Source organism: Equus asinus, chromosome 2, assembly GCF_041296235.1.
Source record: "Equus asinus isolate D_3611 breed Donkey chromosome 2, EquAss-T2T_v2, whole genome shotgun sequence".
Taxonomy (NCBI): Eukaryota; Metazoa; Chordata; class Mammalia; order Perissodactyla; family Equidae; genus Equus; species Equus asinus.
The window spans coordinates 179,637,390-179,653,083 of record NC_091791.1 but is presented as its reverse complement, the minus strand read 5'-3'; the positions used below and the strand labels follow the sequence as shown (position 1 = coordinate 179,653,083).

Below are 15,694 nucleotides of genomic sequence, written 5' to 3'. Positions count from 1 at the left end.
TTGGAGAAAAGAAGAAAAGAAGATTGGCAACAGATGAATGTTAGCTCAGGTGCCCATCTTTAAAAAACAAAGCAAAACAAAAAAACACACCTAGTACATGTAATAGATTGCTTATTGCTTTTTATCATCAGTTGGGATTTGACTTGGGTGGTGCATATAAGAAAAAATTTTGGTGGCGTAAACAAAATAGAAATTTCTCTGTCATGTAAAATTAAATACAGAAGTTATAGTGTAGGGCTGGGCATGCAGGTCCACAAAGTTATCTGAAACATAGGCTTTTTCCTGTTTTCTGCTCCATCATCCCAAGGTTGTGACCGTTGTTTTCATTGTTCACAATGCAGCAAGATAGAGGAAAGGCAAGAAGCGTACTTCTCTTCCTATATCCAGCCTATATCCATTGAGGCCAATTTAAGTGTTCTAAAGTACTGTCATCTTGGGAAAAAAAGGTCATTTGCTGCTAAATCTGTGGTGGCATTTTGTTACATTTAATGTTTTGTTGTCTGTGATCTTCTGTGTTGATCTTGCCTCCTCACAAGGTTATCATCTCTTCTTACATGTTGGATCAGTATGCCAGGCAAGCATGAAGCTAAGCCCCAAAACACTTTGAATACCTATTAATCTGAATGCACTGATTGGAATTTTAAAGTATTTTGGTAAAGCTTTAATTAATTTGGTTGATATTTCAGCCAAACTAACTCCTATCGCTTTAAGATGATAGTTTTGAATACTAAAGAGTTTAAGCAGTATACTGATAATATCAAGGTGTTTGAAATTTATTAGAAATATGCAGGATTTAATCCATATATCTTATATCTAGAATTTTCTTTCCAAAGATTTTTAGTTATACTATATATCTCTTTAATAATAGATTTAGTTTTTAGTAAAAATCTAATGATTCTTGTTATCTCATAATATTTAGACTTACAATAGGTCAAATGCCAACTGGAGAAATAATAACACATGGTTCTCTCGTTCATAAAGAGTCTCAGAACAGTTCAAAATGAAACATTCTTTGAGCTGCTCTGATCAATTTATCTAAAAAGTGTGGAGTGACACACAAAGCAACCTTTTCAGGGCTCTTCTTCCCGATGGACAAGTAATCAACATAATTTACAGTCTTTTTGTTTGAAGTAGTAGATTTGAGTCATCTGGTTTCCTCTGCTTAAAATGAGATATCACATAACCTCCTTAATTTGAATTTTTTTAACTCTGAACTTCAAATTAAGCAGATTTACTAATTATCCAAGTACAGCATTTTTTAATAAGTATTCTTGGCGTCTGTATTACAAGGAAATAAAAGGTTAATGAGGCAGCATAGGAGAGCAGATGTGAAGTATGCCATAAGTTCAGCATATTTCATTTTTAGAAACCCAAACAGAGAGGGGCAGTCCTTTATGTCAAGTAGGTTTCCCCAGGTTTCTAGTCTTTTCATTTGCTGTTAACTGTTTGTCTTCTACTCCAAATGCCTTGTAAAAATTCTACATATATTTCAGTTCTGGAATGTTTTATAATTTGCTTTTGCTTTAATGAATTTGTACTTTGAGATATAAATTGAACTATGACTGTTAAAAGAAAACAAATGACTGTTAACAAAAGCAACTTTTTGGGGGAAGAGGTATGTACATTCCAAAATATTCTCATAAGAGACTCTCTCTCTGTTTAGCTAGTCACTCTTGCAGATTTATGGCTAACTTCTACTTTGTCCTCATTCTGTGCTTGCTGCTGTTTCACAGACTCACTTTCAGTCTGAATGTGTTTAAGCTGTTAGCACTTTAGGAGCTTCTCGACTGCATAGGCTTAAAGCTCTGAAATACCCCAGGTTGGTATGGTCTTGCTCTTCTCCCTCAACTCCAGTAATAAGAGTAAAAGATTAGAAAGTGTAGGGCTTCAGTCAAACAGTTAAAGTTTTGGCTGTGCTATTACTGGTTGTGTGACCGTGAGCAAATGACTTTCATCTTCTGGAAAATGTGTAACTTGCAGAGTTGATATGAGGAGAGAATATGTATAAGTTATATACTTATCTGGCACACAGGAATTCTTGATCATCACCCTCCACTCTTTGCTCAGATAATGGAGTATAACATTTACTTAGAAAATTTCTGTACTCTCACGGATGCACTAGCTCGGTCTTAATTCATGATTGTTTAACCTTTTTTACATTCTAATCTTCTTTGGACTCCTTAGAACCAAGAAATTGTAGCAAGTGGATTTGAAAGACATAGACTAAGTCTCTTTGGAAATCTATTAGAAGGTGTTGACTTGACATCTTGAGTAGGTAACTGAAGTTTAGCTAAGCACCAGCGAGAGGCCTGGCTTTGATTAGATTAGCGAGAAATGCTACCTGTGGTTTGGGTGTGGTGCAGTTTATAGTAGCATTGATAATAACTAGTATAACTTATAAATAAAATATTGACTACATTCTAGGCCCTGTTGCTATGCTGTACTGGTTTCCTTCTCCCTTATTCCTCTGTCAGGGAATTGAACTTCTGTCTCTTAATTTTCTGCTGATTTTAAATAAATTAGTTCTTAAATTATTGTAGCTCTATGGGCCCTATTGGGGTCATAGACTGTTCCCTTCAACGAACTGTCAAACCGTTTTAGGCACCACACCAACCATCCCTGCACCCAGAGTAGACCCATTTACTTTGTTTTTCCTTATGACCACCACCACTCAGAGAAACTCACCCGGGCTTTGCCAGTGAAAACCACCTCTTTTTCTGACTTGAAGGACCTTGAAAAGCTTCCTTCCTTACCTCCTGGCACCCTGAGCAAAGGATCCCTGGATATGATACCCAGGCCTTTCAGAAGCGGGTTCGTTTGATTCCTTGTATGTTTTTGTGCAGTTCTTGTCACTAAATTACAGAACGTTTTTATCATTAAACTACAGAATTACCTAACAATTGTTGATAGGATTTCCTGTAGTTGTTCCTCTTTAGAAACACTCGTTTATTTAGATCAGCCAGTGATGAAAATCAGCCTGCAGTTGTTTTGACACCATTTCTGTTTGCTACCAACATGGGTTTGGTAGTTGAGCCTTCATAAACTTTGCAGTTAGAACAAAAAAAGTTAGTTTCTTTTTTTTAAATCATGATAAAATAAACAACATAAAGTTTACCATTGTAATCATTTTTAGGTGTACAGTTCAGTAGTGTTAAGTACATTCACAGTGTTGTGTAACCATCACTACTGTTTCTAGAACTTTTTTCATCATCCCAAACAGAAACTCTGTACATTAAGCAATAACTCCCCATTTCTCCCTCCTTCCACCCCCTGGTAACCTTTATTGTACTTTCTGTCTCTATGAATTTGCCTCTTCTAGATACTTCATTTAAGTAGATTCATACAATATTTGTCCTTTTGTGTTTGGCTTATTTCACTAAGCATAGTGTTTTCAATGTTCATCCATATTGTAGCAAGTAACTGAATTTCATTCCTTTTTATGGCTGAATCATATTTTGTTTATCCATTCATCTGTTGATAGACACTTGAGTTGTTTCCACTTTTTGGCTATTGTGAATAATGCCATTATGAACATTGTCGTACAAGTATCTGTTGAGTTCCTGTTTTCAGTTCTTTGGAGTATACCTAGAAATACAATTGCTGGGTCATATGATAATTCTATGTTTAATTATTTGAGGAACCGCCGTATTGTTTTCCACAACAGCTGCACCATTTTACATTCCCACCAGCAATGCGCAAGGGTTCCAGTTTCTCTACATCCTTGCCAACACTCATTATTTTCTGTTTTTTGTTTCTCAAATAATAGCCATACTACTGGGTATGAAGTGGTATCTCTTTACGGTTTTGATTTTGCATTTCCCTTATGAGCATCTTTTCATGTGCTTATTGCCAATTGTATCTTTTTTTCTTGAGAAATGCCTATTGTAGTCTTTTGTCTATATTTGAATTGAATTGTTTTTTGTTGAGTTATGAGTTCTTTATATGTTCTGCCATGTCTTTGTCTGGTTTGTGTATCAGGGTAATGCTCGCCTTATAGAATAAATTAAGTGTTCTCTTCAATTTTTTGGAAAGATTTTGATAATTGGTATTAATTCTTTCTTTTGTTTTTGGTGAGCAAGATTGTCCCTGAGCTAACATCTGTGCCAGTCTTCCACTATTTTTTTATGTGGTATGCCACCACAGCATGGCTTGATGAGTAGTGTGTAAGTCTGTGCCTGGGATCCAAACGTGTAAACCCCAGGCTGCTGAAGTAGAGCACAAAAACATAACCACTATGCCACCAAACTGGCCCCTGTATTAATTCTTTAAATATTTGGTAGAATTCACCAGTGAAGCTATCTGTTCCTGGGCTTTTCTTTGTTGGGAAGTTTTTGGTTACTGATTAAATCTCCTTACTAGTTATAGATCTGTTTAGATTTTCCATTTCTTCTTGAATCAGTTTTGGTAGTTTTATATGTTTCTAAGAATTTGTCCATTTTATCTAGGTTATCCAATTTGTCAGCATACAATTGTCCATAGCATTCTTATAATCTTTTCTATCTGTAAAATCACTAGTAATGTCCCCAGTTTCACTTCTGGTCTTAGTAACTTGAGTCTCCTTTCTTTTTTCAATTTTTTTTTAAGAGCAAATTATAAAGGAGCCATATAGGATACTTCTAATTGAACCCATGAAAGTCTCAGAGTGAGGGAATGAGTGAAGGAGGAAGACAGGTGCTTTTAGGGCTTTGAATTCACCCACACAGTCTACCTTTTGTTGATTCTTAAACCTTGGGGTGCTGTGAACCAGTTGCTTTCCTCTGTTTGGGTATAGTGCAGAGTTCCTAGCAGGAAATCTGTGGTCCTTATTTTCTTTGTGCCTAACAGCAATATTAGATATTGTAAGCCGTACTGAATGTGTTCTCCTAAAGGAAAGTATAACCAAGCGTATGCTAAAATGTGCACTGATGGAAATACGTGTCATTATCTTGAAAAATTTACCGGCTTCCGAAAGTGAATCAACTCTAAACATGCTGTTTGTCTTTCTGGATTATATGATTCTGTTTATTTGGGCTGTAAGTGACAAAAATTCATTTTGAATAACAGGCAAAAGAGCGAATTATCAGTTTGTAGAATCAAAGGAAAGATTAAACAGCTAAACCTGAGATGGGCAAGATGCAGGTAAATCTGAGGAAGAGCAGGAACAAGAGAACTGGTTGCTTCCAGTACTCTTGCCATCTCTCTTGCAGGCTTTGCCCTCCCTCATTGCACACTGGCCTGCTCCACATGACAGGAAACATGGCTGCTGGCAGCACCAGGATTTTGTATCTTTTAGATTCCACGATGGGAGAGGGACTGATCTTTACTTTCTAGATTCCAAATTTTAAAATCTTGGAAAAGATGTATTAACTCAGAAAAAGGTGCCCACCCAGTATCAACTAACTCTGACCAGGGTCTTGTGAGAACATGACAGCGCTACAAGTAGCCATGTGGAAGAAGGTGGGGTGTGAGAAAAATGAAGTTCGTAGGAGAATGGGGCTGGTGAACGAACCAGCAATCTTATGAATGCCCACAATAGAGTAAAATTTGTTTATGGTATGGGATGACCGAAATGGGTGATAAAGTGAGCAGATAGTCTAATTTTGAACCACTTTTTCTTAGAGAATAGAGATTTACCCCATTAGTAGGTATTTTTTATATTTTTAGTAGAAGATGTTTTTAGTTAATAAAACCTCCCTCTGGATTGCGTAAGTGTTGTAGAGGTGCCATAGATATAATTGCAGAAATTCTCTGTTTTTTTTTTTTTTTTGCTCCCTACTATAGCCTGCTTTTACTTGTGACTTTTTTTTTTAACAACTTGAGATATATTTCACAAACCATAAAATTCACCCATTTAAAATGTACAGTTGAGTGGTTTTTAGTATATTCATAGAGTTGTACAACCATCACTACAAACTAATTTTAGAACATTTTTCAACCCCTCGAAAAGAAATCCTCTGGGGCCAACCCGGTGGTGCAGTGGTTAAGTTTGTGTGCTCCACTTCAGTGGCCCAGGCTTCGCCAGTTCAAATCCCAGGCATGGACCTACACACCACTTATCAAGCCATGCTGTGGCAGGCGTCCCATGTATAAAGTAGAGGAAGATGGGCATAGATGTTAGCTCAGGGCCTATCCTTGTCAGCAAAAAAGAGGAGGATTGAGAGCGGATATTAGCTTAGGGCTAATCTTCCTCAAAAATAAATAAATACAATAAAATAAAAAGAAATCCTCTGCCCATTAGCAGCCACTACCCATTGCTCTCCTCTCTCATACTCTTCCCACCCTTACCCCCAAGTTCCTGGCAAACCCACTCATCTACTTTCTGTCTCTATGAATTTGCCTATTCTGGATATTTCATATAAATGGAATCATGTACTGTGTGGTCTTTTACATCTGGTTTCTTTCATTTAGCATAATGTTTTCAAGCTTCATCCATACTGTAGCATGTATCAGTAGTTTATTCCCCTTTTTTTTTTTTGCTGAGTAATACTCCATTGTATGGATATATACCACATTTTAATATTTATCAGTTGCAAATTGGCACAGTAAAAATGGATTGAGGACTATTTCAGTTGTGGTGAATGAGTCTGAAATTGCAGTCCATAAAATCAGGATAGAATGGCAGAGGTAAGGGAAGCCAAAATAGGAGCAAGAGAGCTAGTGAATAGGAAGCTTTCTGGAGACCAGAAGTCACAGCAAGAGTTGCAGTGAGACTAAAAAGGTTATGATTAGGAGAATTCCAGCGTTTAAAATATTGGCTGCTGTGAAAAACTGTAAGGCCCAATCTGTATAATGAGATACCATTATCTGATTTTCTAAACAGTAGCTATAGTTAAGGATATAATTTCTAGGAATCTTGATAAATTGACTTTTGAAATAGTTTTGTATTGTTTTAAATTGTAGCTAATTTTTGCTTAAGTTGGATGTTACAAATTTTCTTTTTTATTAAATTGGTTACATCAATCAGCCATAGTTTTCTACAAAAAATAACTTTTCACTTGTTCAAAATAATTAGATTGTTCTGAAGTGCTTGATTATAAAATATCAAATGATTTGCACTTGTAAATGTATCATTTTCTTTTAGGTTACAGTGTAGGGTTTTGGAAGTCCTCCCTCCATCACATCAAAATGGTTTTGCTAATGGACATGTCAGCAGTGTAGATGGAGAAACCATTATCATCAGTGATAGTGATGATTCAGAAACACACAACAGTTCTTTTCAAAATGGGTAAGTGATTTTTATTAATTTTTAAAATGTATGTCAGATTGGCTAATGATATCCCATTGAAATAATTTTTTGATTCCTCCCTCTTCCTTTTTAGTCATACTCTGGTATACTATCCATCTACACAATGTTAGACTTAACAACACGTTAGAATTTGCAAAATTGAAACTTACCTGGTTAACTCTAGTCTGTTGCTTAAGAGCAAGTGAAGCTCACCTCATTCAACTACACTTATACATTCCACTTTTGTTTACTCAGGAAAATTTATTCTGTACTTTAATTATTATACTTATTCACTGTATGGTACGTATGGTAAACTCTGTAATCTTCTGAAATGCAGTCAGTTGATAGCCTGGGTCAGTTGAGTCTTCTTGGAGAAAAATCACACACATTCATGTAGATTGGCACTGTCTACAGGTAAATTTAGAATCTTGGTTGAATCCTCAGCTGATTAAAAGTTCTTTTACATGTTTTAGTTCAGCCCCTCCTCTGTTCTCCACAACGGCTATCTAAATCTTTACTGCTACATTCAGTTTCCTCTCTGCCTTTAGGCATCTCAAACTTAAGACTCCTTTCTCCAGACTGTCTTTGTCTTTCTTTCTTTTTCTTTCCTATTTACAGGGAACAGTACCATAATATTCAAATAAGAAACCTGAGGCCACTCTTAACTACTTTCTTTAACTCCTTTACTCCTGAAATACCAGTAAATATCCAGTTCTGTCCCTCAGAGCCTTGTAATTCAAGTTCTCATTTTGTCTGACTGGAACTGTTGTGTTTATAACTGGCATTTGAGCGTTTATTGTGTCCAGGCACCATGCTAAGTGCTCTACATGCATATTTGTCAGTCCTCAGAGAGTACTGTTATCCTTATTTAACAAGAAGAACCTGAGCCTTAGAAAGGTTAGTGGGATTTGCACAAGGTCATCTAGCCAGTACATTACCTGACAGAAAAAATGATTTTTAGGTGAGTGAATGAAGCATGGCATTGTCCTATATAATAAACCTTTTGATACATCTTATTTTTTCCTGAATTGCTACTTTTAAGCAGAAAAAGAAATTAATAGGTCCTTAGCTGTGTCTCTCATTGAATACAGGGTTTGGGATGCAAAATAGTGGGTATTGTGGTAGTTAATCTAAGTCCTTCAGCAGCTCTCACCGTAGTTGATGTGTTTTGTTTGGACTGTATCGAAGATTGTAACCCTTAAATGAAGTTAGTTATATATTAGATGAGTGTGGAAGGGTTAATTACAGATTTTGTATATAGAAGATATTTTTCAAATTAATATTTAAATATGGTAAGCATTTATCTAAATTTTTAAATTTTAAAGTTATTTGTCATTTAAGGCTATTTTGTAGTAACTTTTAGTATACTACTCTAATTCTTTTAGGTGCTATGAGGTGTTTTGAGATAGGAAGAATGTCTAGATTCTTAGGTTCTATTGTTCAGCTCATTAATGTCCTTTCCCTTCCTTTTTGATTTGACTATGAGCTACCTGCGTATTTTGTGGCTACTTTTTTACCTTGAGTACAAAGAAAATTACTTCAGGATCCCAATTAGTAATAGTAAATATTTTGCCTTTTATGTATAGCATTTAGAGCAAGATTCCCATTGGTGAATCCCACTTGTGCCACTTACAACAGCTCATCACAAAGTATGATTGAATTTGGCCATAGGAGTAATCAGTCATAATTTTCTGCCTAAATAGCCTGTGCCTTCTCCCTTGAGTAGAAGTACTTGGGAAAGACCTTTGATATAGGAAAAGTAAGTAAGCTGATCACTTCCTTTGTTCACCGATATTTTTAACCTGTTTGTGATTCTCAGAGAATCTGAGCCTTCACTATACATCTACATCATAAAATGCCTAGTTGTTTGTAGATTGCTACTGCTGTATCCTGAGATGCCAGGAAGGGTGAAACATAGTCATCTTCAGACTTACTCCATTATTTCCGTTAATTCCCTAACTTAAGTGAGTAAGAAATTTACTCCTTGGTTGCTCCCTGCCAACAAAACATCATCTGGATTTTCTCATGTTGCAGTAGGTGGATTGAAGGGAAGGGAATGGAACAATTATTTATTGGTCGTTTTCCATGAGTCTTATTTATTCCTCAGAACCATTCTATGAGGGTAGATGGTCAAATTCTTATATCATTGAGGAGAAATGGAAGTTCTGAGTTAGAAAATTTGCCCAGCCTCACATAATTCATAACATCTGCAAGATATACTAAGGTAGCATATTTAGAGTTAAGTCTAGGTGCTCAAAATGATCACCAGCGTCTTGTGGGAGTGTGTGTGTGTGTGTTAAAATACATATAACGTAATATTTGCCGTTTTAACCATTTTAAGTGTACAATTCAGCAGCATTAATTACATCCATGGTGTTGTATAACTATCATCACTATTTCCAAAACGTTTTCATCACCCCAAACAGAAACTCGGTACCCATTAAGTAATAATTCTCCATTCTCTCCTCCCCCTATCCCTACTAACCTCTAATCTGCTTTCTGTCTCTATGAATTTACCTAGTCTAGATATTTTGTATAAGTGGAATCATATAATATTTGTCCTTTTGTGTCTGACTTACTTCACTTAGTATAATTTTTCAGGGTATATCCATGTTGTTGCATGTTGAGATTTCTGACAGAGCCTTTGATGGGCCTATCTAAATGTATTTTAGAATGAGATGAGGCTAATTTTTGTCATCATTCCTTCTTATGACTGAATATTCCATTGTATGGATCTACCACATTTTGTGTTATCCATTGATCTGTTGATAGACACTTGAGTTGTTTCTACTGTTAGCTGTTATGAATAATGCTGCAGTGAATATTGGCATACAGATATCTGTTTGAGTCCCTGTTTTAAAGTCTTTTAGGTATATACCTAGGAGTGGAGTTGCTGGGTCATATAATTCTGTGTTTAACTGTTTGAGGAACTGCCAAACTGCTTTTCACAACTGCTGTGCCATTTTACATTCTTACCAGCAATGTATGAGGGTTCCAGTTTGTCTACTTCCTCATAATCACTATTTTTTTTTTCTTTTGAGCAAGATTAACCCTGAGCTAATATCTGCCACCAGTCCTCCTCTTTTTGCTGAGGAAGACTGGCCCTGAGCTAACATCCATGCCCATCTTCTTCTACTTTATGTGTGGGATGCCTCCCACAGCATGGCTTCCAAGCAGTGCCATGTCTGCACCCGGGATCTGAACCAGCGAACCCTGGGCTGCTGAAGCAGAACGTGCAAACTTAACCTCTGTGCCACTGGGCCAGCCTCTATTTTTCGGGTTTTTGATTATAGCCATCCTAGTGTGTGTAAAGTGGTATCTCATTGTGGTTTTTTTGTTTGTTTTTTTAAAGATTTTATTTTTACTTTTTCTCCCCAAAGCTCCCCGGTATATAGTTGTATGATTTTAGTTGTGAGTCTTTCTAGTTGTGGCATGTGGGATGCTGCCTCAGCATAGCCTGATGAGTGGTGCCACGTCCACGCCCAGGATCCGAACCTGGCAAAACCCTGGGCCACCTAAGCGGAGCACGAGAACTTAACCACTCGGCCACCAGGCCGGCCCCTTCATTGTGGTTTTGATTTGCATTTTCCTAGTGACTAATGATGCTACCTTTTCACATACTTATGGGCCATCTTCCGAGGAAGATATATAAGCCCTGTACCAATTTTTAAATTGGGTCATTTGTCTTTTTGTTCAGTTATAGGAGTTCTTTATATATTCTGATCATCAGAGTTTTAGAAATGGAATGTTTTGATACATTTGGGGGAGCATATTGATTTTTTTTCCAACGCCAAATGCCACATCAGTAAAACTAGAGAATTAAAGGCTTGGCTTTTTCTGAAGTTGCCTTCCCTCAGAACAACATATTACTAGCTTACTCATTCCATCTGGGCATTGACTGCAGGGTCTGATTGACCAAAGCAGTTACCTTTGTAGATCAGCTTTTTGGGTGCACATTGGTCGAGGTTTTGGGAAGCAGGTCACTTATTTATTTGAGGAATGGCGTTAACACCCTAAACGTATGCTTCTTAAACTAAGCTTGTGAAAGAGACTATGAAAAGTTGCTCCTCCTCTTCTCATCACAGGGCCTTGGACGAAGCCATGCACATGGCAGCCTTGGACATTTTAGTACTTTCTGACTCAGGGAGCTCAACACTTTGCACAACTCTCTCCTATCTTTGCCAGAATTGGGTTCTAGAGTAACGATCTGAAGTCATTAATTTTCTCTCTCAGCTATTTACCATGAGATTTATGACAGCGCCTTTCACATACCTATCTAAATATACTTGAGAATGAGATGAGGCAAATTTTGTAATCCTACTACTAGGATACTTTGTGTAGATGATGTAATAAAGAGTACCTTAAATTTAGAATTATTCACTTGTGTATCTGCAAGCAAATTTTATTTTAAAAATTGGCTTCTAGGGGCCAGCCTGGTGTCACAGTGGTTAAGTTCGCACATTCCGCTTCTCAGCGGCCTGGGCTTTACTGGTTCGGATCCTGGGTGCGGGACATGGCACTGCTTGGCAAGCCATGCTGTGGTAGGCATCCCACATATAAAGTGGAGGAAGATGGGCATGGATGTTAGCTCAGGGCCAGTCTTCCTCAGCAAAAAGAGGAGGATCAACATTAGTTTGCTCAGGGCTAATCTTAAAAGAAAAAAAAAATTGACTTCTTGGCTATTATTTTATAGCACTAGATAAAAGTTTGGACTATATTTTAGAGAAGATAATTTTCACCATATAAAATTGGAGTAAAGGGATTTAGGGTTTTTGTCTGTTAGTCCTTCTCTGAAATATATAACATACACATCCTGTATCTGTTCTCAGTGTTCCTTTCTTGACTCATCTCTTATGTTGACCCATCAAGAATGGGTTCAGTAATGTTATACTTATGTCCACTGTTGTTCTTTTCCCCCAAAAGTTGCTGATAGATTTAAAGAAAATTTATATTTGAAAATCCTCACAACTTGTTAAGACCACAAACTGTTCATACAAGTTTCCTTTCTTAATGTAATAGCCAAATAGTGAAGTTCATTTGCAATCACAAATTCTCCGAAAATTGAACTAAATTGGTAGTCCTGACTAAGATATTCACTAGCTTACCATCTGATTTCAGTAGCCAGGTGTGCCAAGTATAGGTGAGTTTGTTTAGTTGTTTTTAGGATTTGTAGAAGAAAGAAACTAAATATGGTCTTTGTAGGAACTCAGGTTAAGTAGGTAAATGACACTTTCCGATAATATAAAGTACTCTACTGTTGTGATTTAAGGATTTAAAAATTTAAGATCAATCAGGCTGCTTCGTATACTTTACAATGGACAGAGTTTTGTGGAGCCATCTCTAGGCAGATATTATTTAAAGTTAAAATACATTATAAAAATATTATTATCCTGGCCTGAAAATAGTACATGAACAAGATGCATTTTTGTAACATCTTATATCCTGGTTGATAATCTGTAAAAGGGCAAGGAAAAACTAATTATTTTAGGGACCTCTTGAAGAATATGTATCCACTTTCAAAATAATGTACGTACTAAATTTCTTCATGCAATGTAATCTGGCTGTATTGAGAACCTGCCTAATTATTAGTGAGATTATGGAATCTGAGTGTTACTTTTAAAGAAATAGACCTAATTGGCTTGCTATTTGTAGTCCATGTGTGAAATTTTAATGTGTGAGAAATAAGATTAGCATTTTAAATTTCCAAAAAATACTACCATAAGAACCAGCTTTGCTGAAAGCTTAATCATTTGGTGAGTTGTCATTGCGGAATAGTTATAGCAAATATAACCTGATAGTTTCTCTTGAAAGAAACCTTTATGTTGAAAGGCTAGTTTTATTTTGTTTTTTTATCATTTCTCTTATGCTGGTATAGAAAAAAATTTTAACTTCATATTTCTTATTATCAAGTGTTCACAGGATAGCAACAAAAACAATTTCCATTATGATAAAATAAAAGTAGAATTAAAACTTACATATATACCTGGGCATTTTGAAATATGATATATTTATAAAATAAGTGATAAAATGTTGTGACTAAATAATTGAAACAGGGATCTAATTTCTATAAACGTAATATTTGATGTTAATGGGTTGTTATAGAACTAATAACACATCTCAATGGTATCATGGTTGAGATCATTAGATTCAACTTAGCATTTCAGCTATTTAGGCCTAGACTTTGGGAAGCAAGGGAGGAAAATAATTAAAATGGAGGTTCTTTTTAATATTATCCTTGAAGTTCCTATCTTATAGGTGAATCTGCATTATAAGAAACAGTTTCTGTTGATCTCCAATTATGGTACTTCCTTGGAAAGAATCCAGTTATGATTTTATTCTATAGTTTTGTGTAAGAATATTTGCACTGATTAGAAAAAAGATTTTGATTCTATTTTATCTTCACCAATGGATTTCATGACATAGCAAAAAAAAAAAAAGGTAATTTTTTATACATGAGAAATCACATTTATAGCCTTAAATCCAGTAAGGTCCGTAAACAAGTTTTCTATAAACAAATAATATATAAATAAATATATTTATATATTTATAGTTATGACTTAAAATATATAATTATTTATATATTGCCACTGGTAATAATATTTTAAGTGCAATCTGTATTACACTTGACCAAACTCTTATATGAATAAAATGGTAGTAATTGGGGCCAGCCAGGTGATGTAGTGGTTAAGTTCCTGTGCTCCCCTTTGGCAACCCAGGTTCATGGGTTTGGATCCTGGGCACAGACTTACACCACTCATCAAGCCATGCTGTGGCAGCATCCCACATCCAAAATAGGGGAAGACTGGCACAGATGTTACCTCAGGGACAATCTTCCTCAAGCAAAAAGAGGAATATTGGCAACAGATGTTAGCTCAGGGACAATATTCCTCACCCTCCCCCCCCAAAAATAGGGTACTAATTAATTGCTAAGTTGACACCTATCCAAAAAATGATATTAAGATAAAAACTTAATCAAGTCCATTGTTCTTGAAGAACTGTTGCTGATTCATTACAACTCACTTTTCTTTTCCTCTCTTTTCATTTCAACAAATTCCTTTATTGGAAACTCCCATCAAGACTGCTGTCTGAACACTTAGAGTTCTCTCTCTTTGATGTGTTCTTTTGAAACAGTGCTTTTTTCAAATGCAGGTTATAGCCTGTTGTAGGTTGTGACATTAATATTAAATATTGAGCTTTAATAGAATAGAAAATATTAGACTACATTCCATATAGTAAGGGGAATGTTTAAATATATCTCTTGGTTTATGTGTATACTGGGTCTCTGTGCAAAGATACTTGTCTTTCTAACTTGGGATTCAGTGCTGTGACAGGTAAATACTTGAGTTTTATTTGTGTGCTTTCCTCATGTATCTCTTGTGTTGAGACTCCCTCTGCCCCACCTTGTGTGTACTCTATTTATATCACTTTGATTATATCTTACCTCATTGCAGAATGTTTCTCTTTATCATCCTTTCATATCATTTTCTTCTCTTCCCTATAACTCCCACCTACATCCCCTTTACGTATATGCTTGCCTTCTCAGAGGCAGCTTCTCCAGAATCCAACCGCTTCACTCTGTGCCACCACTACCATCTTAGTCTTTACTGCCATTAGTTCTCACTTAGTTTTTTGTATTAGCTTTCTAGCTGGTATTCCTCTTTGCAGCCTTGCCTCATAGTCTATTCCCCACATGGCAGCCTGAGTTATCCTCCTTAAGTCTAAGTGCAGTCATTATCACCCATTATTCAGAATCCTCTAGTGTCTTTTCTCAGGGTAAAATCCAAAACCCTTGATGATGGCCTATAATGTGGCCCTGCTGCTCCGTCTCTGACTGAACCTTCTTTTTTCATTCTGCGTGTTTAGTCTGCTTGTGCACACCACGCATGCTTCTACCTCAGGGTCTTAATACAGTCTTTTCCTCTCTTTCTTTAAACGTGTATCCCCAAGATTTTCTCATGGGTTGCTCCCTCGTTTTTTTTCAGATCTCTGCTTAAATGTCAACTTCTTGGAAGGCCCACCTGGACAATTTATCAGGGACCATTGCCCAGTGTAAAATCGAGGCCCTCTGCCCGGCACTCTATTCCCTTGAGAGCACTTACCGCCTATCTTGTTGTGTATTTTGTGTGCGTGTGCGTCTATCTCCCTACTATGCTTCTAGTTTGTTCACTACTGAATCATCAGTGTTTAGCATTTGGCATATTGAAGGCTCTTAACTATTGAATGGATGGATGGATGAAGGAATGAGGGAATGCACTCTCAAAGGGAAGAAAAGATGAGAAGTTGGTGGGGGCAGGGGTTAAATGTCTAGCCTCTTTGCCAGTTAATAAAACAGGACAAACTGTATTATCTCCACTTTTGGTCTTGGATTACATAGCTATGAACAAGAAAGTTTAAAAGCAAATCCAAGAGCTATTTGTTTGTTTGTTTACAAATTTTTCTAACCTAAACTAGATATTCTGTGCTTACTCATCTCTAGTTAATTTCTTCACC

The 15,694-nt window shown here is 36.4% G+C and overlaps 1 protein-coding gene across 1 annotated transcript in view; it reads left to right on the top strand.

The window, feature by feature from the left end:
* Positions 1-15,694, top strand: part of BAZ1A (bromodomain adjacent to zinc finger domain 1A) — an 83,345-nt gene that overhangs the window by 25,943 nt on the left and 41,708 nt on the right. The window contains exon 4 of the mRNA XM_044765485.2: positions 7,061-7,204. Coding sequence (XP_044621420.2) covers positions 7,061-7,204 — 144 coding nt within the window. The remainder of the gene's footprint in view (positions 1-7,060; positions 7,205-15,694) is intronic.